The sequence below is a fragment of the Thamnophis elegans genome, chromosome 9 (genome assembly GCF_009769535.1).
Source record: "Thamnophis elegans isolate rThaEle1 chromosome 9, rThaEle1.pri, whole genome shotgun sequence".
Classification (NCBI taxonomy): Eukaryota; Metazoa; Chordata; class Lepidosauria; order Squamata; family Colubridae; genus Thamnophis; species Thamnophis elegans.
This window is the reverse complement of record NC_045549.1, coordinates 31,610,032-31,633,912: the sequence shown is the minus strand read 5'-3', so window position 1 is coordinate 31,633,912 and position 23,881 is coordinate 31,610,032. Positions and strand designations below refer to the sequence as shown.

Here is a 23,881-nt window from a genome sequence, read left to right as displayed (position 1 = left end):
ATCCAAGTTCTGATCACGCTCGAAAAGCGGTCGTAAGTCCCATTTCTCAGTGCCGTTGTAGCTTCGAACGGTCACTACATGAACTTTTGTAAGTCGAGGACTACGTGTAAAAAAGAAACCTCCAAGGGGAACATAGGTAATAAACACTACGAATCAGGTCACTTTAAACTTCCTGCGCTATTTCTCCTCCGCCCTTTCAGTCCTCATCCTTCCTCGCGCTCGGGTCACGCAAAAGGCCTCCGGCCTTTCCAGCGCAGGCATTAAAGCGCAGGCGCGTCGGCCGGCCGCCGTCCTCCGAAACATACTTTGCTTATGCGCAATTGGAACGGCCGCCTCTTCCATTTCCCGTCCGGCGTGACGATGCGTTGTTCTGTTCCTTCGGGTCACGTACCTCCCCGGCGTTTGGGGCCTCCGACGTCTGGGCTTCGAGGAGCCTCCTGAGAACCGCCGGGCCGGCCGATGTTGAGGCGTCTCTGCTGCCCGGAGGTTGAAGGGCGGCCGCGGAGCGAAGGGGGAGGGGCCGAAGGGGACCTTCGGTGCCATGCTGGGCCGCCGTTCGCCATGGAGAAAGATCTTGGAAGGGTTTGGTGAGCTCGTCCTACCGCTGCCGGTGAAACGTATGATCGTCAAGCGCGTGGTGGAGTCCGGCCGAGTCGCCGCTGAGCGGGCCGCAGTGTCAGGCCCATGTTCGCCCTCAGCACCCGCCTCATCCTGCAGGGCCCCGACCAGTTCCAGCGCCAGGTCGGGCGTCAGGGTCCTCGAGGCCTACGCTCTTCACCACCGAGACGACTTCGAGGCCTTCTTCACGCGCGACCTGGTCCTGGCTTTGCTTCACGGGCAGGAGGAGGAGGAAGCCCCGCGTCCCCTCTCTCTCCTCGCCCCTGCTCCGTCGCCCGCGCCCGGCCTTGGCTCCCACTTGGACCCCGGCGTCTTAGACTACATCCAGACCGGCCTGCGGCTTCTCATTAGCTGCCCGGCGGTGCTGGAGCTATTCGCTCTGCTGCAAAGGGAAGCGTTGCGCCTGGTGAGCGAGAGGCCTCCGGCTTCCACTCTGCGCTCGCCTTTGCCAGCTGCTGAGCGACTTTCCTCAGGGTCTGCCCCGCGGTAGGAAACTCGCCCTCGTCTTTTGCCAGCAGTTGGTACGCAGCATTGCTCACTTCCAGACCCAAAGTACCCGTGAAGCTGCTCTACGCCTCTATGTCTCCCAAGTCACCCAAGTCAGCAATCTGCTGCGCGGCATCTGGAAAGCGGAACCCGATACGCTGCTGCCTTCCTTGCAGGAGCTCTTTGCCATCATCTCTTCCACCGGTAGGCTCGCCTTTTCCTCATGTCTTCTTGTTTTATTTTTTTTATTTGTTTCGTCGAGCATGTATTAGACACATGTATGTATGTATGTATGTATAAACATGATTTTGGGTACATGAAATGGATACGAATAAAAAGGAACATTAGGACAGGGATGGTAGGCACGCTGGTGTGCTTATGCCTCCATTACAGACCTCTAGGAATGGAGTGAGGTTGACAATAGACAGTCTAAGGCAGGGGTTTTCCAAACTTGGGAACTTTTAAGACTTGTGGACTTCAACTCCAGAATTCCCCAGCCAACCATGGCTGGGGAATTCTGGGAGTTGAAGTCCACAAGTCTTAAAGTTACCAAGTTTAGACACCCCTGGTCTAAGGTTAAAGTTTTGGGGGTTTGGAAAGAAACCACAGAGGTAGTGCATTCCAGGCATTGACCACTCTGTTGCAGAATCTAATCTGTTGAATCTAATCCCGTTGGGATTCTGTAAGTAAAAAAAGAAGAAGCTGAGGAATATCAAGAGAGGGGAAAGGCATTCCAGCCAATTGGTTCAGAATAGGTTAAACCCCGAAAGGCTAGGAACAAGACTGATGTTGAAGGTGGAGCAGAAAGCTGGTTAAGGCTTCCGCATCTTGTTTGCAAAAATCTGGATGGCAGCACAGAGATGCTGAAAGCTGAAATCCTTTGCTGCTTTCTAGTGGTCTCTGGATTTTTGCAACTCAAGATATGTTAGACCTGTCTTTGATTGCTTTTTAAAAAATGTCAACTAATATTGGGGAACGGAACCTTCTCTTTACTGCTAATAGGGTTCTGATTAACACAGGTACTTGTGCTAATATCTGATTAGAGCAAAGTTCCTAAAGTTTCAAAAATGTAGGTAAAACATTGATTAAATTATTTAGCATTTGTATTGGTTAAAAGGACTGGGGACTAGATTTTAGAAGTTCTTGGAGGGGAAGTAGGAACAATTGAACGTAAATATTTTTGAGAGTATTAGATTAACAAGGTATATATTTTATTCCTATATGTCATGACTTCCTTGATTTGTGATGGTTATATTATAATATAATTCAGGCACATCTTGGAGATCAGATGGATTATAATTTGATGAGAAAGAGAGAAGCCTGTTTATATATTTTTTTAAAAAACTTTAAGTCAGTTATAGTATTATTAATGATATAGTTAATTTTAAACATCATTGAGTGCATTCTTGGGCTGTCTGCATAGCTTTTAATGACTGTTGGCTTTAAGTGCGCTCATTTTTTCTAATGTTAAGATTTTTAACACAAGTAAAAAGTTTTTAGTTTGCAGTACCATAGAACTAGTTTTAGTTTAATCAATTAAATATATTTACAAATATAATTAAATAATGTAGTTATTGCCATCCAACTGTGCTATATATGCTTTGGTACTAGCTGCATAGAGACAACTTGCGGCTTCTCCATTTTGGGTTTCTCTTGCAAAATAAATGATGACATGGTGTAATATGTCTGTTGTTGCTGTTCATATGAGGTTTGTACTTAACTACTTAGTTAAAAACTGCTTAGGACGCAGTTGATTTTTACTAGGTCCTGATACATAAAACTCAAAGAGGGTGTACTTTCTTTTTCCATGTGACTGAATTTGAACTGTAGCATTTGCTACAACAGAATAATTGATGCTGAAGCTGGTGTCCTTTTTATAGTAGCATCACATTAATGAATGATACATCTATATGAGTGTAAGACAAATAATTTACATACAAAATGTAAATAAGAATTCTATGAGTTGTATTATTCAAAAAACTATTTTATTTTGCCTTTATATGTTTTATAAATAATTCAAGATGAATAGTTACACATAATATTCCTTCCTCCTATTTTGCCCACAACAACCATATGAGGTGGTTTGGATAGAAAGAGTGATTGGCCCAAACTGGCTTCATGCCTAAGGACTATAACTCAGTTTTCTAGCCTGGTGCCAAACTACCGAACTGTATTATATCCAGACTACCTGTGAGCTGAACTATGATATAGGAAAGCTCCATTAGAGGAAAGCAAAGAGCTGATTTTTCGAGTGATCTTGTACTTTCCTTAGCTTTTCTCTAAATGAAAATAGGAACAATGCTCAAATACTATCTTTTATCCTTCCAGCCACGAGCTTCCACTGAATATCACTACTTTTGGGTTTAAAGGGAGTCTGAGAGCTTTGAATTGGTTCAGAATATGGTTAAACTTGAAACATAGCCTTTAAAATGGATTCAAATCTAAATGGAAAAAAGCAGAAATAATATAATTTCTTATATGTTTGGCAATTATAGATACTTCTGAACCTTCGGTTGCTTTGGCAAGTCTTGTGCAGCATATCCCTTTACAAATGATTACAGTCCTGATTGGAAGCCTTACCACAGATCCAAATGTAAAAGATGCAAGTATGACACAAGCTTTATGCAGGTATGGCAAAAGAGTACTTGTTTACTTAATTAAGCATCTTGTTTATTACATGCATTTTAAAGGGAAGTTTATTATTTCAATTTATATCACTGCTTATCTCAACTTCATGACTCTAGATAGTGTACAGTACTGAAACCACAGCAAACAAACAAAACAAAAAATTACCAACAATTTACATTGGTAAGCCAGGTAAAAACAAGGACAGATTAACATAACTATTGTATGGACTACTGCCTACTGTCACAAAGCATAGATGTCACAACAGAAAGGCTCTCAGGGCCCAACATATGGCAATCCCCTACTAAACAGACCTCAACCATGCCTCTTCTGCCAGATTTAATAGCACAAATATACACAATCAGGCGGAGGCAATTCCTCAGATAACCAAGTCCATTCTAGTTAATATGCAGATTAAAACTGCATATGTATGAACATGATGTTACTGTGTTGGATTTGTATTGGAATGGAATACTTTATTTGGCCAAGTGTAACTAGAAAGAGAAGGAATTTGTGTCCAGTATAATAACACTCCGTGAACTTGCCAGCAATGGAGAGAATAATAATATAATACCAATAAAATGGGGAAATGAAGATAATGAAAAGGATAAATAATATTTCATGGTTTAATATGCATACACATTAGACAGAAACTGCAAGAACCAGGTGTTTAACAGAGTGATGGCATGAGGGGAAAAACTGTCTCTGTATTTAGTTGTCCTGGCATATAATCTCTAGGACCATCCCAAAGTGAAATAGTTTATGTCCAGGATATGAGATTCTTGCAGATATAATCTCAGTCCTCCTCCTGACTGCAATTATTCCTTCTGCAGTGTTGACTATCTGTTGATGTCTGTACCTGTCCTGTTTGGTTGTTGTACTAAACCAGAGAATTATAGAAGTACAAATAATAGACTCAATCATTCCTCTGTAAAGCTATATCAGCAGCTTCTGGGACAGTCTGAACTTTCTGAGTCGATGCAGAAGAACATTATTTGTTGTGCTTCTTTAATGATGGTTCTAATATTAAATATCCATTACAAATCTTATAAAATTATCAAAAACTGAAGGACTCTACTGCTGATACTCTTCTGTTGAATATAGTAAGAGGCAGTAAAATAGAAGGACTCTTCCTAAAATCTGATCTTTATTTCTACAGTTTTAAGCATGTTCAGCTCCAGAATGATGCAGCTGCACCACAGCCAAATAAAATTCCTTTTGCATTAATTAATTAAGACAGCTTAAATTGGCCATGTAGCAGGCTAGCTCTAAATAAGAAATTAGTTTATTTTTTTCCTCCCTATCGTTTCTTCAAAAATAAAAACATATGGTAAGTACAATAACTTAGTTATTTTCCATTAGCTTACAAGTAATTAAAAAGTGCTGACTGTATGGTAATCTATTTTATATGGGAATACTTTTTCTGTGATCATAAAAACTCACTGCAACAAATATGCCTATATGTTTTAATTGCTGTAGACTACAAAGTCCATGCATGGTTTAGGAAAATAGTGCCATTTCATTAGAAATTGGGATAGTTTTGCAGCTGGATTGTAATTAACAAAAGGAACAGTAATGAAAAATTGAGTATTCTTAGAAAATGTTTGTGTTTCATAGTAATTTCAAACCTTTTTTGAATTCCTCTACTAGATATGTGAAAAGTTTAGAACTACCGTACTTTTTCTCACTTTTTCTTTTAGACTTTTCCTTAGCCCTCTCTGGCATCTTTATTTGATTAGCCACCTGTTTCCTTGGGATGTTTCATTTTACTTATTCTATGTTATCTAGGATCAGTAATGATAGACAATTCAGCTTTCCTAGAAACTAACCTAAAGTTAGGAAATGGGGGAAAAATCACCTTTTTAAAAATTAAATCATAAAACCTATATTTCCAACAAAAATCAACAGCACTTTTGGTTTCCAAAGAAAACTTAGTGGAGGTCTTGTGTAATTGCAGAATGTAGAATATTTATTGGGGGAGGGGGTGTTTACAAATCTGGAAGAAGTATTTTAAAGTGTACAAAAATGGTGAATATTGTGATTTAATAGCAAATCTAACTTTTTTATATATGGAATATCAAATTAATGCTATCAAGAATTTGTTTTTTGCTGTAATAGATGTTTTGGTGATGGATTGATGATAATGTAAAGAACATATGTTGGCTTGGATAGTTTTGTTTATGTAATGTAATAAAACCAGGAGGGATTCAAACTGTTTATCTGCGTTGTGATGTTTATACAATTCCATAGAGCACTGCAAATGACAAAATATGTATTGCCTTGATGGAAACGAGACAAAATACTGAATTGTTGCTATAGCTTCCCTAGAGAAAAAACTATCTTGCAAAGTTTTTTCCCAGCCAGAGCATCTTAAAGTTCTGGCTGTGATCTATGACTGTCATATAATTGATATAATATGTAAACCAATACCAGAGTTCAGAAATTGAGTAACTGGGATATAGCTTTTGCAGCTGAAATACTAAAAAAGACAAATTCATCACTTTTCAGGATGATTGACTGGTTGTCCTGGCCATTAGCTCAGCATGTAGAGACCTGGGTGATAGCATTACTGAAAGGACTGGCTGCAGTTCAGAAGTTTACTATCCTTATTGATGTTACTTTGCTTAAGATTGAATTGGTAAGTATTATTACTCAATTATTATTAGAATTTTAATTAATGTAATAAAATTGTAAACAGGTTGCTTTTTGTAGAAATTTTTAATTTTATTTATGCATTTTTAAATATATGCTACAAAATTATAATACTGCTGTACATTTCTTATTTTTAATAAATCTTCCTTTTCCTGAAAGGTATTTAATCGCCTTTGGTTTCCACTGGTGAGACCTGGTGCTTTGGCTGTCCTTTCTCATATGCTGCTCAGTTTTCAACATTCTCCAGAGGCTTTTCACTTGGTAAGTTTTATCTTTTTTTGTTTTAAAACTCATTTAAAAAGAAAATATCTATAAGCATGCCATCTTACTATTATATTAATAAAACCAAAACCACATTCCTACAACCTGAAAAAAAATGAATCATAATTTTGATTATATTAAAATGGATTCTTATCTTCCTCAATCTTAATGGTTTATGTCATATATCATAATTTAAAACAAAATCTAAGTAACAGTAGTTTAAAGAATTTGTTATTTATATAAAGATGTAAAATCTAGTGAGGAGAGAGATACTTTACAGAATTTTGTTGCTAATGTATATCTGGTTCTTAACCCTTTCTAAGAGAGTTGTATTTTACTATGGGTTGTATCCGATTATGTTACTCCAGTGGCCAAAATGTCTTTGACTCTGTAGAAATTTTTTGCGTTCCTTCATGCAGTCCCTCCAATATACCTATCAACCTTATGGAATAGGAATGGCTCATGCAGAGTGAAAGTGAAATCATCAAAATTGATTCCTAGTTTGCTTCATTGAGGCTTCAACTGAATTTAAACAGTCTGTCATCAATGAACTTCGATGCAATTCATTGTATTTGTTACATTGCTACAGATGTCTATTATAAAGAATAACATGGGTTATAAATTAGCAACAATGCAAATTAAACTAAAAATTACAGGAACTAACTATCAGAGTTGTACTCCGCTAATTCTAAAATGATTGAATATTCTTTTTAGCACTTTCGTAAGTTTTTTCCTTATTTGCTAGCAGAGATTGTAAAATTAATTTCAGGAAGAGCTCATAAAAATAGAATGTTTTATATGTTTGCAAAGTTACCATACTTTTTAAACATTACTAAGTGTTTTCATCACAGCATGTAGGGTAATAATGGAGTAGTATTGGCTACCCTGATTTCTATCCCAATAGAATGTGAAATTATATTTCTTAACTTGCAATTGCTCATTTAAAAAATATAGATAAAACTGAGGTGTTCATGTAAATACATGTTTCCCTGAAAATAAGACCCAGTCTTATTTTCTTTTAGGCTTGAAAATAAGCACTCGGGCTTATTTTCAGGAAAGTCTTTGTTGTTATTTTTTTTTTACACGAGCACAGTCACCTCATAGCTGCTTGGCCTGAGAGCTGAGCCAGAGAGGGCTGGAAACTGCCTCTTGTTCTGTCTCTCAGGGCGACTGGATATGTTTCCAGCACACTCTTGCCAGTCCCAGCCCTGCCAGCGGCACCAGGCAACCTCGCAGCTGAGTGTCCCTCTCTTCCGCAGCTCACCTTGTGGCTGTGGAGCAGGCAGCGACTACAGTTTGCGCTCCGCCAGGCCTTGCTCAGACTGCTGCTACGATGAGACAGAAGGCTGTGAGGCATGTCAGAATTGGCTCCCCTTCGGTCTCTTCTCCGACTGCTGGGCTTGCTGCAACTGCTGCTGCTGACTTCTCTCCTGCCTGGCTTGGGGAAATTTGGCCCAGATCTATAGATCCATCCAAATTGGGGGGGGGGGGTGTTCCAGCCTTTCCTCAAACCCAGCACACACATCCCAGGTTTGCAACATTGAAGGCTTTGGATGGAGCCTTTTGGGGATGTGCATCTGTGCTGGGCTTGAGGAAAGGTCGATCAGCAAAGAAACCCACCCACCCACCCCAATTTTCCTGCCCATCGTCCGTTCCTTGAGCCCAGCACAGACGCACATCCCAGGATTACAAGGCTGAAGACTTCGGATGAAGTCTTTTTTGGATGTGTGTCTGTGCTGGGCTCGAGAAAAGGGCGATCTGCAGGAAAATCTCTTGTCCAGATGCCCTGTGCTGGTGGATGTTTGGCGTGGCCACAAGCAAGCCAAGAGACAGTGGGACAGAGTGGGCGGCGCATTGGGATCGCCTCTGGCTCCCCCATGCCTCTGCCTCCACCTGCTGCCGGTGCTACCACGCAAGCCTCTTGCAAGACTCCCATGAGGAAAAAGAGGGTTTAAAAAGCAAGGCAGTTCGCTGTGGAGCTGCTAGCTTCAGGAACTAAAAAGCAAAAGCCCCACACCCAGAAAAAGACGGGCAAAAGTCATGCTGCCAGCTTCACATGGTTTGCTCCATCACCCCTCAGTTGTGGAGCCTGGCCAGGAGGGCGGAGGGCGGAGCTGCACACAGTGCCCGCAAAACCTTTCCTACCTGTCAGGTTAACACGCAGCTCCTCACCTTCACTCTCACTCCCCCCCCCCCGCTTGCAGAACCCTTACCACCTTCTCCCCACCTGGCCCTCTTGACTCTTTGACTTTGCTGCAGCAAAGAGAGTGGAGGAGCATGTGCCAGTTTCCTTTTCATGCCAAACAGCTTAAGGGCGCTAGTGGTGTGAAAGGAGAAAGAGAAAGCCTCTTGATTCCTGTGCATGTCTTTTCACTTTTCATTAAGTTTAAGTCTGGGGGGTGGAGCAGAGCTCTAATTTGAAGGTTGTTGGCAAATACACAACCTGTTTGGTGAAAGGTACGGTGATTGCTGCGTATTTTCAGGGCAGCAAGAAGACTTGGAAAGAGCTCCGCTACACATACACACACACACACACACACTTACACTTAGTGAAAAGTGAAAAGACACACAAGAATCAAGAGGCTTTCTCTCTTCTCCCACCCCCCAGTGCTGCGCTACAACGCAGAGATTGGAACAGGCCCTCCCCCCCTTCCTTCTGCAAAGGAGACAAATGCCTCCACCCTCGGAATTTGCATTATTTGCGTTGCCCCAAAGGGCTGTTGGGTTGCAGCTGGAAACTGTCACACACACACCACGGCACGCTCGCCGCTTCCCATGCTGGCCACGCCCATCCCCAGTCTTATTTTTGGAATAGGGTTTATATTACGCTCACCCCCAAAATCAGGCTCGGGCTTATTTTTTGGGTGGGTCTTATTTTCAGGGAAACATGGTAGGTGTTCAGATAAATAGAAATATTATAGTTAATTATTATGTTCTGACTTCATAATATAGCATATGTTTCGGAGTATAAGATGCACCGGAGTATAAAACGCACCAAGGTTTTGAAGAGGCAAATAAAAAAATAGTTTTTGCACTCTGCAAACCTCCCAAAAATGAGCCTGGTTTTTTTCTTCAAAAAAAAGGGGGGGCATCAATAGCCCTTAGGAGGCTTGTAGAGTGTTCCGTGCGGGGGAGCAAAAAATAGCCCATTTTTTGCAAAAACGGCTCTTTTTTGTCAAAGGGCATTAGGAAGCCTATAGAGTGCTGCTGGGAGGGGCGAAATTGAGCAAAAACGGCCCATTTTTTGCTCATTTCTGCCCTCCCCAGCCCCCAGGAGCTCTTTGAAAGCCTCCTACAAGCTATGCACCGCCATTTTGGGGAAGGGGCGGGGTTTCAGGAGGCAAAAAATGCTGTATTCAGTGTATAAGATGCAACCAGATTTTCAGCCTCTTTTGAGGGAAAAAGGTGCGTCTTATACTCTGAAAAATACAGTAGTGATTTTCTTTAAAATGTGTTTTGTTCAACAAGCAAGCCAATTATTATTCTATTTATCTTAAAATTAGATTGTTCCACATGTGGTTAAATTAGTAACATCGGTCAAAAGTAATGGTCTGCCTACCAGCACAACATTCTTACAACAGCTGAGTGAATTAATGCACTGTATGATGTACCATTACTCTGGATTCCCAGAACTTTATGAACCCATTCTAGAAGCAATAAAGGTAGGCAAAGAAAACATTTCAGTACTGAAGGATGTAAATATTATTTTTATGCATAAAAATTGTATCAGCTATTTTCAGATTTCAGGAAAAAGTAATGAAAAATATTTAAATCAGCAGAGTAAAAGGTAACACTGTCATTAATGTAAATCTTTTAAATAAGATCTTGAGTTTTATCCGTAAAAGAAAATGTATATTTTTACTTCAACATGGGAAGATTCATAGAAGTATTTCTTACCAGTTAATTATCAAAAAGAAAGTCATTTTAACTAATTCTTTGATATCAGAGATTGATGTTTAAACTAGCCCAAAGGTTGCAAGAATAGAAAAAAAAAGATTTTTACATTTTTCTTAGTAAGGGAATGTGTTTTAGAAGATAATATGTATTTAGATATATATAATAAAGTTCCACAAGATGTCACACAATGTCTGTAAAGATGGATTGGTGAGCACTTAGCTTTGATCCTTGTTTTACACTGCAAAAAATAAAAATAAAAATAGATCATAGTTGAACAAGATGGTTGTAAGTTGGTGTCAATTTACAAAAAGGCACTTTACTTAACAGAGAAGTTATTAAGATTTGGAAGAGTGGAACATAGGCTGTTTGGCCACTCTTTTAGTAGATATAAATGTTATGAAAACACTTGCATAATACTCGCTGTTCAATATGTGTCTCTGTTTTCATTTCTAGGAGCTTTTCAAACCCAATGAAGAAAAAATTAAGATAATACTGAATCAGAGTGCCTGGACATCTCAGTCCAGCTCCTTGCAATCTTGTCTGTCTAGATTTTCTGGAAAATCTGAAACTGGAAAGACTGGTCTGATTAATTTAGGAAATACTTGTTACATGAACAGTGTGATTCAAGCATTATTCATGGCTACAGAGTAAGTTTAATCCTATTTGTTTTAAGGTTTGCAACTTTTATGTATGCAATGTTTTATTTAAAAAAAAATACATGGCATTTTAAAATTTTAAGATCTAAACAGTCTCTACCGTACTGGCATTTCAAAGGCCCCTGAAGACATAGCTGTTGGTGATGACAACTGACACTTCCTTTTCCCTGTTACCATCTAGGCTTGTTTTCTTTGCCATCTTTGTTTTTGTTTTGTTTTGTGTTCCTTGTTTTGTTCCTTGTTTTTAAATGTTTTGAACAATTTGTAAATGCCCGGAATTGCTGGGAGTTGAATGGCATATAAATTTCAGTTGTTATTATTTCTACTACTAGTTCTGTGATGGCTTGAATATGGTAGTAAGAATCTGAGTAAACAGCAAAATGTGTTTCCTTTCCTCAGTTCACATCATGATTAAAGAAACTGTAAATCACAATACATTTTTATTTGGTCATTGACCAGCAAATAAAACAAGAAAATTACAATTATTTAGGGTGAAATATCAGGAATATATAGGTGGACAGCGGGGAGGTAGGCAGCAGTGCAGGAGGAGATGGTTGTGTGTGTGCAACCTAACTCTGTGCATGACCCCTGAGTTAATGAATTGCCAAACATATTTCTATAGTAGAAGGAAATTTAAAGGCATTCCTTCTGCATTATTTATAATTGGAGAAATTTACTAGAAGGCTTCCTTTCCCCCCTAAATTTCAAACCAAAGCAAAGTAATTCCCCAAAGTGATTAAATTGTTCTTCAAATATATGGCTTACATTAAGACTTAATTCAAGTTTGAGCAGTCTCATATTGATAATATGATTGGAAGCATAGTTAAATTATTTTAAATCAGCTTAGGAAACACTCTTAAAACATCGGAGTGTATTTGTATAAGTTTATCTGTATCTGAAAACATGATCTCATTTTTTGCAGTTTCAGAAGACATGTGTTATCATTAAATCTAAATGGGTGCAATTCACTAATGAGAAAATTGCAACATCTTTTTGCATTTCTTGCTCATACACAGGTCTGTATTATTTTCTGAAAATTAAAATAATATTGCAAAAAAGGGGGTTTGGCCTTATTTATGTGTAGAATTAATTGTGGAATATTTGAATTTTTTATAAATCAGTAGACAATGCAGACCATTTTGTTTCATCTCTGAAATTTTGAAAGAAGAATTGGATACTTCTGGAAAAAGTGCAGACTGGTTGAAACTGGGCACTATACTGATACCATACTCGTAAAATTGTAAGATACTCTCATAAAACAGTAATTTTAAATTAGATATCAAATCTTTTATTCAAACATAATCCCAACAAGTGAAAGTAACACATTAAGATGTTAGGATTAATGTCCAAAATTACTTTGGAAAAGGACATGAAACAATTCTCGTTGCACCTGAATACATAAAATTTCATTAGTTGTCTTTAATAATAACTTTATTTTTCCTGTATTTCAAATGTACTTTTTAATTCTAAATTAATATGCAAGATTGAATTTGAACGTGAAATTGGGAAGTTGATACTTAATATTTGGATTTATTTTGCAGTCAGAACAGTTCATTTAATCCTTAGCTTTTCCACTATGTAACAGTATGTGAGAAAGGCTTTGAGAAGCGGGACAAAGAGATCATGTCTAGGGAACAATCAGATAAGAGGGTACATCCTGCAACTGCATAAACCTCCCTAACTTCTCAGGCTATAAATGAAATATGATTGGAAATTTGTACTTTTACATTTGCAAGATTCTGTTAATATAGCCTTACAATAAATTAGAAGTAGCTTGTGTGGTATGTTTCCTATCTGATGTACCTGGGAAGGCGGACATCTTGCCTCCTATTCACTTGATTTCTATTTTTATACATTATGAAGTGCTTTGTAGAATGATGTCAGTGTTTGAAATCTGTTTTGGCTTGTTTGTTTGTTTGTTTTATCTAGAGAGATGCCTATGCTCCTCGCCTTTTCTTTGAGGCGTCTAGACCTCCGTGGTTTACTTCTAGATCTCAGCAGGACTGCTCTGAATATCTTAGGTTCCTTCTAGACAGGTAATGATAATCTGAATTCATCATCCAAGATATTGTTTTTAAATACATTTTATATGCAAAATATGTTGTAGGCAATGCATTTCTTGTAACATTGTTGGGTAAGAACTATTTACGATAAACTTTTTCCACAGAGAGCTACAAAACCTGAAGCAGTCTTCCCAATCTTCAGGTACAAAAAATACAGTATCTTTGTAAAAACAAGTATTACTTAAAAATAAAATAATTGAAATTTATATGGTCTGAAATAATATGCTTTGCTTTTGATGTGTGACATCTCAATCCCAGTCTCTTTCAATACAATCTTGGTTTTCAGTTACTGTTTACTAAAAACGCTTTGAATCTCTGCAATGGAATGTTTCTCTGTCTCTAAAATTCATACATCAAACAGCTCAAACTTTACCCCAGTTAGAGCTGAACTAAAGTAAAATAACTGTTAGAATTAAAGCAATGGAGCAGAGTCTATTTGTAGTTGTGCCAATGGCATTCAAGCTACAGTATTTTATTCCACACTAATCTTGCCTAGTAAATAATTGGTTGTGTGTATAAGCATACTGAAACATGGTATTATATCTAATAGGTAAACTGGTGGAGAACAATATAACTTGAAAATAATTATTTTTTTCCCTAAGGCTACATGAAGAAGAGAGAACCTTGAAAGTTCTGTCTTCATCAAAGCTTCCTGAGGATATGAATGAAGAGTCCCTAGTCCAAGAAGTAGCCAGCAAATCTCAACTATTTATCAAGCAGTCATGTTCAATGAAAGAGGAGAGAACCTTGATAGAAAAAATGTTTCGAGGGAAACTACAAACAAGCATATGCTGTTTAAATTGCAAAAGTACTTCTCATAAAGAAGAAGCCTTCACAGATCTTTCACTTGCTTTTTGTCCTCCAGTATTCTTTAAAAACGTTGGTCCACCAACTGTAGAACATTCGTCTGATGAGAAAGATGACTCCATGGAACAAGTCAGTGCTAGGGCATTGAGCCCTGTGACAGAGATGCCATCCGGTGATTCCTGTGAAATGGTCACAAACGATGGGACTTTGAAAGATGCCCCCACTGACTCAAATTCTGAAAATGTTACTGATCCTTTTATCTGTAAGACTGAAGTTGGGGATAACTTGAAGAAACACGTCAATGAAGTTACTCCTTCGGTTACTGATTTGTTAAATTATTTTTTGGCACCTGAAGTTCTTAAAGGGGATAACAAATACTTTTGTGAAAAATGTGCTTCCTTACAAAATGCAGAAAAAATTATGCAAATTGTGGAGGAGCCAGAATACCTCATCCTTACTCTTTTGAGATTTTCATATGATCCCAAGTGTCATATTAGGCGTAAAATCCTAGACAATGTGTCTCTTCCGCTTGTTCTAGAATTACCTGTTAATAGAACTCTCTCATCCTTAAGTACATTGTCAGGCATTTGGTCTATGAGTGTTGAGTTTTCTGACACGGGGGAGAATTTGGCTAAAAAACTAAAGCCTTCTGGTGCTGAAGAAGTTGGTTGCCCTCAACTAATCCCTTATGTATTAAGTTCTGTAGTTGTTCACTCTGGCATATCTTCTGAAAGTGGACATTATTATTCTTATGCAAGAAATGTTGCTAATTCAAGGTCTTCGCTAGGATCTTTTGATCAGTCCCAAACTATGGCTTTAGCTTATCCTCAGAGCAATTTAACTGCAGCTACTGAAAAGGATCTGGATGAAAATGAAGTCTCAAAGGAATGGTTTCTATTTAATGACAGCAGAGTGACATTCACCTCATTTCAATCAGTCCAAAAAATTACAAGCAGATTCCCCAAAGATACTGCTTATGTGCTGTTTTACAAAAAACAAAACAGTGCTGGGACTATCAGTGCAAAATCAGCCAGTGGACTCTGGATCAACGGAGATCCCCCTCTGCAGAAAGAACTTATGGATGCAATTACAAAAGACAATAAGCTGTATTTGCAGGTAAGGTGATAGTAATCTGAAGGAAATCAGTTATGTAATTACTATAAATGTGGACTGTATAATATAAAGTTGGAATTACAAATCTAGGCAGATTATTCTGATTAACCAGAATTGTTCAGATAATGTTTTAGTATTCCCAGATTTCTGCAAAGGAAAAGCTTAAAATATTTTCTGAACTGAAGTACTATAAATCCATAATTTAGAATTCAGTTTGACAAAAAACTGTCCCAAAGGTTTAGGCTGATTTGAGAAGAATTTACTAAAGTGTTTGTATTTTTCAATATGCCAAATCTAAATAGCTTTCTAACTCAGCAGTATACTTCAATTATTTTAAAGAGCAGGAGTCAAGGTGGGGAATATCAGTTCTTGTCAGCTCTTGAACTTCTGTTGTTTAATGAATATTCTTGAAGTCAGGTTAATATATACCTCAGTATATTTTTATATAATTGACCATTTCACATATGCAATTCTGGGTGACTCATACTAGCTTTGAATAATTCTAACCAGAAAAAAAAATTTGAAAATTGCAATATTTGTATGGGATTTGAGCAAAGGCAAGAACCTAGCAATGTGATTTTATGTGTAGAGTTACTTGGTCATATTGATGAAATGATAAATAATCCATGATTTAGATATTTATGTGGATAGGCAGCAAAGTAGGAAACACAGTTAATTTGTAAAAGCAGTCATTTAATGGGTCAAATACATTTTTCAATTGGGTGTATTTTTGTCTGTACATACCAAATTATTCTCAAAAATTGCTTAGTCATTATCATCATCCTAAGGTCATATGCAGAGCATATTGGGCAGCGAGTGTTTTTCAGGTGTTTCGATCATTCACAGCATCTTTAGCATCATCCCAAGGGACATTAATAAACTTAAGAATTTCCTTAAATATTTGGTACCAAGTTTTCCAAGGCCAGCCTCGCTTCCTCTTTCCTTCAAGAGTTATTAAAATGGCTCTGTCCTGAATCAAAAAAAGCAAGTTTGGACATCCTGTGGTGACATCACCGTACTTGGAGCGGAGGGAAGGAAGCTCTCATAACCTCTAACTCTAACTTCTTTGTCTGGGCTCATTTTTGAGCACTGTTGATCCTGAAGGGGCCAGAAGATTAAGGGGGATACTCTGTAGACGCTGGGGTGATAAGGCAAATCCTCCTGCGGATAAGAGAAACCCCCTAAACGGACAAGGAACTATCCTGCCATTTGGTTAGGACCAGAACGATGGCAACCGCATAAGAAGGAAGCGAACAGACAGAGAAGCAGTTGAAATCGGATATTTGTTACTATTGCTGACAACCCAAAGAGGAGAGCAACGCGAAACTGGCAGAGAGGGTGAGCTGGAAAGAAGAAGACACCAGGAGGGAGGCTGTGTTTGCAGTTCAATTTTGCCGAAAAGAAGTGGAGCTGATATGCTGAGGTGGCAGGGACAGCCGGAAGAAGCTAAAGGAATTAGCCACAGTGAGAACGAAAACCCGAAATGGACAACAGGAGGGGAAAATAACATTTGCCAAAAAGATTTGGAAAGTTCAAAGAAAAGATTGTTGGTATAATGAGTTTCTTTTTTTTCCTGCTCACTCTTCCTTCTGCTGCTTTGTTGAACTTATAAGCACTTGATATTTATTTGCCTCGGAGCTTAGAACAGTGCCAGAGACAATAGATAGAGGATTGCCTTGGAAAGATAACTTTACTTCGTGGATACTAACAGTGATACTGAGGAGAGGGTGACACTTAGTGGACTGTAAATCCGAACCGTAAGGAAACTATTGGTGACATAAGATATATATATATGTGTGTGTGTGTGTGTGTGTGTGTGTTTTATTTGTGCTGATAAATAAATAAAGGGAGACTAGTATAGATCTATTTCAAGCTATTTAGCTCTCATCAGCTAGCCATACCCTTACTGGGATTTGAACCTGGGCTTAGCTTCCTCCCATAATTGGGGCTTACCAGGGGTTGTAAAAAATCTAATAGATACCTTTCACCCTGGCTTCGCTGATAACGGATAAGAGCCTGTGGCCTAATGGCTAAGAAGTTTGCCTAGGATGTAATATAGCCCAGGTTCAAATCCCAGTAAGGGTATGGCTAGCTGATGAGAGCTAAATAGCTTGAAATAGATCTATACTAGTCTCCCTTTATTTATTTATCAGCACAAATTAAAAAAAAACACAAATATAACAAAGGCAACAGTAAAAATATTGGGTTTCTGTCGTGATGGACTCTTGTGATGAGCCGATAGACAGATGATGGAAGCAGTTAGCTTCCTCCCATAATTGGGGCTTACCAGGGGTTGTAAAAAATCTAATATATATATTTTTTTATTTGCGCTGATAAATATGATATTTATATGATAGATGGATGGATGGATGGATGGATGGATGGATGGATGGATGGATGGATGGATGGATGTTGTATTTGTGCTGATAAATAAATAAAGGGAGACTAGTATAGATCTTTTTCAAGCTATTTAGCTCTCATCAGCTAGCCATACCCTTACTGGGATTTGAACCTGGGCTGTATTACATATTAGGCAGATGTGTTAACCACTAAGCCACAAGGTTCTCCACCTTTATCAGCTGAGCCAGGAAAATAGGTATGTAATTAGTGTCACAACCCCTGGTATGCCCAAATATGGGAGGAAGCTTACTGCTTCCATTCTCTATCGGCTCGTCACAAGAGACCATCCAGACAGAAACCCAATATTTTTTACTGTTGCCTTTGTTACATTTGTGTTGTATTTGTGACACTAATTATATATATATATATATATATATATATATATATATATATATATATATATATATATACACACACACACACACACACACACACACACAGAGAGACTAATTACTAGGATTGAATACTTGTATAATCGATAAAATTGAGGTACATTTATTGGTATAAGATAATAGTGTAATATATAAATTTATGACATATATTAAGTAAAGACCAAAAATCAAATAGGATAGAATACTACATAGGAATGTTTAGGGATCGAAACGTGATATTAAGGAAAGTTAATTATTATTGAATACTGAATTATACAATTATTGATATCATTGATATTACTGATAAAGTAGAAGTAAAAGTAAAACTTATATGCAATTGTGGGCAAGGATAAATGGGGTAAAAAATGGCAACTTCAGTAAAATTAGTGAAAAAAACTACACCCAATGTGATTTCACAAACACCCCCCCCCCTCAAATCAAATCAAAGATCAATTGAGAGTGCGTTGGGGTTGGAGAAAGGTGAAAAGATGGTAGAAACAGCGGGACCAGCTCCAACAATGCAGAGTATGTAATCAATGCTCCAGATGATACAAGAGACGCTGGCGAAAAGCCAAGAAGTGACAACTACTAATCATGAAGAAACAAGGAGGAATCATGTAGAAATGAAAAATGAAATGGGAGAATTGAAAGGAACTATCAAGAATGTAGATGATAAAATTGAAAAGATACAGAATACCTTAGCAATCAATGAACAGAAAATACAGTGTATGGAAGAAAAAATAGAACAATCAGACCAGAAGATGGGAAAAATGGAAATGGAATATAAACAACTTAATAAAGAATTAGAACTATCAATAATCTGACTCGAAGAGAAAGAGGAAGACCTGAAAGGAAAAGTAATTAAAATCCTCACTGAATCTCTTCAAAAAAAGGAACAAGAATTGAGAGGAGACATTGATGAAGCTTATAGGGTGCATACTAATTATGCCAGAAGACATAGACTCCCAAGAGAAGTGCTAAAAAAACGACGAGAGATGAAGTGTACAAAAAATCAGAGAAGAGACAATCACAATACAGGAAAAAGAGTTGATCACGCTCAAACAGATTCCACGAAGAATTCTGGAACAACGTAGGCAGTACCAATTTTTAACAAACCAGTTAAATAAAAACAGAATAATGTATAGATGGTTGGTACCAGAAGAGGTTCTAGTATCTTGGCAAGGAAAAAGATATGACAGAGAATATAGAAGATGCACCGAAATTCTATGACGAATATGGCAAGAGGGAAATAGAATAAGGAAGCAAAGAGGAATTATAAAGTAGAGGTCAAGAGGAAGAAATATTAGAACATAACGAAAGAAACAGGAGAGAAGAACAGAGGCAAGAGAGAGAGCAGAGAAGGAACGTGCGAGAGGGAAAAGTCAGATACAAACTAGAAGTAAAAAAAAACAACCCCAGTTAAAGATGGATCAGAAACAACAATTACCTCGATAAATTTGAATGGACTGAATGCACCAAAAAAAAAAAAAAAAGAGCCCAGATGATTAATAAAATAAGAAGGTTAAGAATGGTGAAATCAATTCAGGACGATAGCGGGTATATAGATTGTAGAACAAAAGAGAAAAAAGGAAATGATATGAAACTATATGGGTTTGTGGAAATACCATCCCCAAGAAAACACAAATTGAGATTTGAAAGAGACCCCTATAACAATAGAAAAAGAAAGGGAGGGAAGAAGGAAGGAGAGGAGGAAGGAAGTAGAGAAGGGAGGGATGAAGGAAGGGAAAGGAGAGGAGGGTGGAAAGGAGAGAAAGAGAAGGAGAGATAGTAGGAAAGGAAGAGGAAGAGTGGAGGAGAGGTAAGGGAAGAAGAAAGAGGTAAGGAGAGGTGGGTGGAAGGGAGAGGAGGGAGGATGGGAGAGAAAGAAGGAGAGAGGGTAGGAAAGGGAAGAGAGGGTAAGAGTAGGGTAGAGGTAAAGGAAGAAAGGAGAGGGAGAGGAAGAAGGAATGAAGTAGAGAAGGAAGGGAGAGAGAAAAGAAAAGAAAGAGAAAACAAGGTGGTGTCATAACAGGTGCTAGAGATGGTAAACAAAACAATCCAAACTGTACCTTATTATCCTTTAAATGGAATAACAATAATATAAGAATGGCAAAGAAAAAGAATAACCATGTGAATGTATACCTAGAATTGTATGTAAGAGAATAAACGATAGTAAGTATATATAGTACAATATAGGTAAACAATATTTGGTTATAAATAGCTAAGTATAAATAAATATAGAATTGTACATAAAAATGGATAACGAATAAGGAGACAATGAATGTAAGATAGAAAGGTATAGAAGGGAAAATACTAACTGCAAAGAAACCGATACGGAACTGCTGTATGATATATCATGGAACTTCTTGTTCCTATGTTGTCTTAAGTCATGTGTTTGTTTTTGTTGATGTGTTTATGTGTTTAAAATAAAAATTTATATTAAAAAAAGCAAGTTTATGCCAGTACAGAATTAGCTATCTTAATGTTAGGATAAGAAATACCATACACATTTATTTATTAAATTTATATGCCCTCATCTCACTATCCAAAGCAATTGAAGAATGCAAAGCCTAATTCATTTAAATTGTCTAGTAATTTTGGAAATCTTCCTGACTGACTACAATAGTTTACTGTAAAGCTATGGTTCCAGTGGAAGTGAAGAATTAACTTGAGGATAGAGCAACATTTTATTCACAAAACCCAGGTTAGGTAGGTCTCAAAATAAATTCCTATTGGAAACTCTAGGAAAGTGCTCAGTAGTCCTATGTGAATCAGGTTAGACCATAATTGAAAATCTGAAGGTTCAACTTTGTGATTTAATTTTGTGATTTAAAATTCAGTGCAGTTCAGCTTGATTTATACCAGTTCAAGAATTGATTTGGAAGAAAAAAATTGTCTTTACTTTGTAATGAAAAAGTTTTGAATGTCTGAAGCAGTTTCACTTCATTTTTTGGTATAATGGAATCCCTGGTTGTATCAAGAATATGGTTTGTCTGTAATATCTTGGGTTAGTTAGACATGGCAGCAGAAGAATGTTAGTACAGTTACAGTGCCATAAAAATGGCAATCCATAACAAAATAGAAAAAGTGTCGCCTGTGCCACTACTTTATAGCCTTTATTACTACACCCTTACTTTTAGAAGAATAAAGAAGCTTAAACCTTTCCTAGCTGTGCAGAGTTTAAAAGTAAGGCAACCTTACTCTTTTACTTCAATGAGGTCTGACAAGATGGGCATCATTCAATTCTCGTCTGATGGATAATCTTGTCTGATGGAACTTAGGAAATGCACCTCTGTTCTGTAAAACAGAATATCTGTTCTGTAAAATAGTCTCTTCCCCCAATATTGAAATGTACCTGATCCTGATGATCTTCTGTAATACATGGAAAACTTGATAATTCCTCTGCACCAGGTAGTTAAATGTGGTAATTGTTGTTGATACTTTAATTTTTTATTTGTTGTTTGCCATCCAGGCTCAAATGGGTGCTCTATATAGCTAATTAATAACCTTGAATCTATATTTACAATGCTGAAAGCTGAGTTGAACTTCCAGTTGTGTTTGCAGGATCGGTACATTCCATTAGTGCAAGAGAGAGATTAAGGCTTGTGACTGGCCATATTAAAGAATGTGATAGGTGAAATAGTGAAAGAAAGCCTAGATAAGGTTAGCCCTGCCCATGCAAAGGAGCTGATTTAGATATTATAATGAACAAATAAATTACTGGCCAGTAATTTGTGTCAGCGCCAGAAATCATAATATTCAGTGCTGAAGTTACTATTCTATATATTATTTGTAAGAATCACAACAGCTACTCAAATCTATCAAATCTCTGAAGTGCTTTGGATTCACTTTACTTGATTAACATACCTGCTTCAGTGGCTTGATTCAGTTGACGTTCTGTTGAATCTATTGACCCATTCAAAATGTTACACAGTTCTACCAGTTAATAGATGCAATACTCAATGAGAATTAAAAAGGATAGGAATGCTGGTCATTTGAGTTCTTGTTCATCAGCAGGCAGGCTAATTAGAACTATACAAACTATTTTTTCCAGAATGTTTTGGAGAAATACTAGAATTATGATGAATCTAGTGTCTGCTTGTTAAAAGATTTTAAAGAAATTTGAAATGTTGCAGGATTCAATCTGAGGCGATCACCAGGACCAAAGGTATATTTTCCTTCATCTATGAAATTTGAAATGTTCTGGAATAGTTCCTTAAGTTTAAAAAAAAGTTCCTAAGACTAGTAAACAATATGGATACTTCTGGTGTATTTTGTGGGGAGTTTGTTTTATATTTTATAGGGTCACAATTGAAGAAGTACTGGATAATAATATTTGATATAGCTGTGTCATATGTAGAATTCTGTTTCCCATTTCCCCCCCCTGAAATTTGCATCATAATTACTTTTCTTAAAAATCAATGTGTGTGTGTGTGTGACCACTCGGTTTTTTTTTTTCTTTTAGGAACAAGAGCTTAGTGCTCGAACCCAGGCCCTAGAAGCATCTGCAGCTTCGTGTTCTTTTCGGCCAAATGGATTTGATGACAATGATCCCCCAGGGAGTTGTGGTCCAACCGGTGGAGGTGGTGGGGGAGGATTTAGTACTGTTGGCAGGCTTGTATTTTAAGGAAGATTGCATTGGTTTCTAAACAGCTTTGATTTCTGCAAAGGACTGTTATGTTACTGAACTGTATTAAATAATGTCCCAAGCTTTTTTCAAGATGTGATTTTTGTTCTAAAAAGAACTTTTGTTTTTTGTTTTTATTTGAAATAAATAAGTGCATCATGGAGAAATCTACCTCTTAAATGTACTTGTTTTTTGGAAAGATATTCTTGGTCAAAAAAGGAATTAAACTTTTTAAAAAACAATATAGATCAGAGAATAAAAGCACTTAAACATTTAATTCCAAGTCTAGTGAGAAAATAATATTTGAAAAAAGACATGTTTGTGTGACACCAACAATGCTTGCGTTTTGTTTTTATTTTATTTCTTAAATACGTAAATTGTCAAAGGCATTAGAAATGATAACTATTAAATGGAAATCTAATCTTTTAAACAATGTAACCCAGAATAACAAAAGCTCTAATTCAATATATTTGTATTACAAGTACAAGTATGTAAAGATCAATTTCATGTGCTTGTTAAGTCACTTTTCTAAATGGATGTGGTCTTGTAGAGAGAGTTTTTAGGGAGAAAAAGAAAAAACATTTGTAGTATTTCTTATTGCTTTGAGGATTTTAAAATTATTTCAGGGAATACATCTTGCTTTGAAGGAAGAGTTTCTATGTGCCTTGCCATACTGTAACAAAGTACAAAAATTTTTGAAGCTGAAGAAAAGTGTAGAACATGAGTTGTTAATTTCTTGTTTAATATGAAGTTCATGAATTTTTGAAGTGTTAGCTTCTCTAAAAGTAAAGTCTGATGGTTCCAAAATATAGTAGTTGCTCATGTGTTTTTAGTAATAATACTGGTTAAAACTTTTTGCATTGAAAATTAACATTGTGTTTAAAAATTGGAAGTGAAACTTTACATATATTGCTGAGATTGAACCTGTTAGGGTCATATTTGCTAAGTTTGTGGTAGTTGGCAAGAAACTTTTAATTTTTTCCCCTCACATGCAATCTTATCTAGATTTTTTTCCTCATATATCCCGTTGCATATCAAGATTATTAAGTGAATATGCAGGTTTTGGAGATTGAGAAAAAATACTCAAAAATACTCATGAAACATAAGGTGAGGACACCTTTTGAAGTTAGAACACATTTACACCATTGGAATACGCTATAGCGCACAAGATTTGAATACTGGGACCTTAGTGGTTTCAGCAGTTGAAAGTCAAAGTAGTTTTGTGAGCCCCGTACAGGATTAATGTACATATAGACTAAAATATGTGATTTTTAACAATGCTATTTTGAAGGGCACAAGGAGTTG

The 23,881-nt window shown here is 37.2% G+C and overlaps 1 protein-coding gene across 1 annotated transcript; it reads left to right on the top strand.

Moving 5' to 3' along the window:
- USP38 (ubiquitin specific peptidase 38) lies at positions 1 to 23,665 on the top strand. The gene is given in 14 exon segments (XM_032223951.1): positions 1 to 646; positions 648 to 683; positions 685 to 753; positions 755 to 1,048; positions 1,050 to 1,308; positions 3,600 to 3,732; positions 6,238 to 6,367; positions 6,541 to 6,642; positions 10,146 to 10,304; positions 10,993 to 11,186; positions 12,118 to 12,211; positions 13,125 to 13,231; positions 13,861 to 15,181; positions 22,415 to 23,665. Coding segments are annotated over 14 exon segments (3,165 nt in total). The 5' UTR covers positions 1 to 541; the 3' UTR covers positions 22,577 to 23,665.
- The last annotated feature ends 216 nt before the right edge of the window (positions 23,666 to 23,881 follow it).